The sequence below is a fragment of the Habropoda laboriosa genome, unplaced genomic scaffold, assembly GCF_001263275.1.
Source record: "Habropoda laboriosa isolate 0110345459 unplaced genomic scaffold, ASM126327v1 scaffold123, whole genome shotgun sequence".
Lineage (NCBI taxonomy): Eukaryota > Metazoa > Arthropoda > Insecta > Hymenoptera > Apidae > Habropoda > Habropoda laboriosa.
The window spans coordinates 412,547-412,926 of record NW_017100236.1 but is presented as its reverse complement, the minus strand read 5'-3'; the positions used below and the strand labels follow the sequence as shown (position 1 = coordinate 412,926).

Below are 380 nucleotides of genomic sequence, written 5' to 3'. Positions count from 1 at the left end.
CTCTTCCATTCTTTCTCTCTCTCTTTCCTTGTTTCTCTTTACTGAATGCATTTCTGCGTGCCAGCGCACGCCTCAACACAAGAATACAACCGAAATCGCGCTTCAGCAAGCAAAAATGCGGTGTAGTGCTCTCTATTTGCATTTTAAACTTTCATTCAGCGAGATTACGGAGTTATACGTGTTTTATAATAGCCTCTGCTACCTCTCTTGCTTATTCCGTTTTGTTCAACGATGTAACGTGAGTTGATTCGGAATAAACTAATTAATGCTGTATAAAAATACTATAAAAATTCTCACATTTGGCTTCGATTTCCTCGTCGTCTAATAAAAGGGAAACGACTTCCTTGGGCTTCAGAGTGTCTGGCTTGAAGTTGCCTCCA

The 380-nt window shown here is 40.3% G+C and overlaps 1 protein-coding gene across 1 annotated transcript in view; it reads right to left on the bottom strand.

The window, feature by feature from the left end:
* LOC108571661 (putative DNA helicase Ino80) overlaps positions 1–380 on the bottom strand; it is a 16,384-nt gene that overhangs the window by 8,696 nt on the left and 7,308 nt on the right. The window contains exon 21 of the mRNA XM_017933758.1: positions 298–380. This exon is cut by the window's right edge and continues 215 nt beyond it. Coding sequence (XP_017789247.1) covers positions 298–380 — 83 coding nt within the window. The remainder of the gene's footprint in view (positions 1–297) is intronic.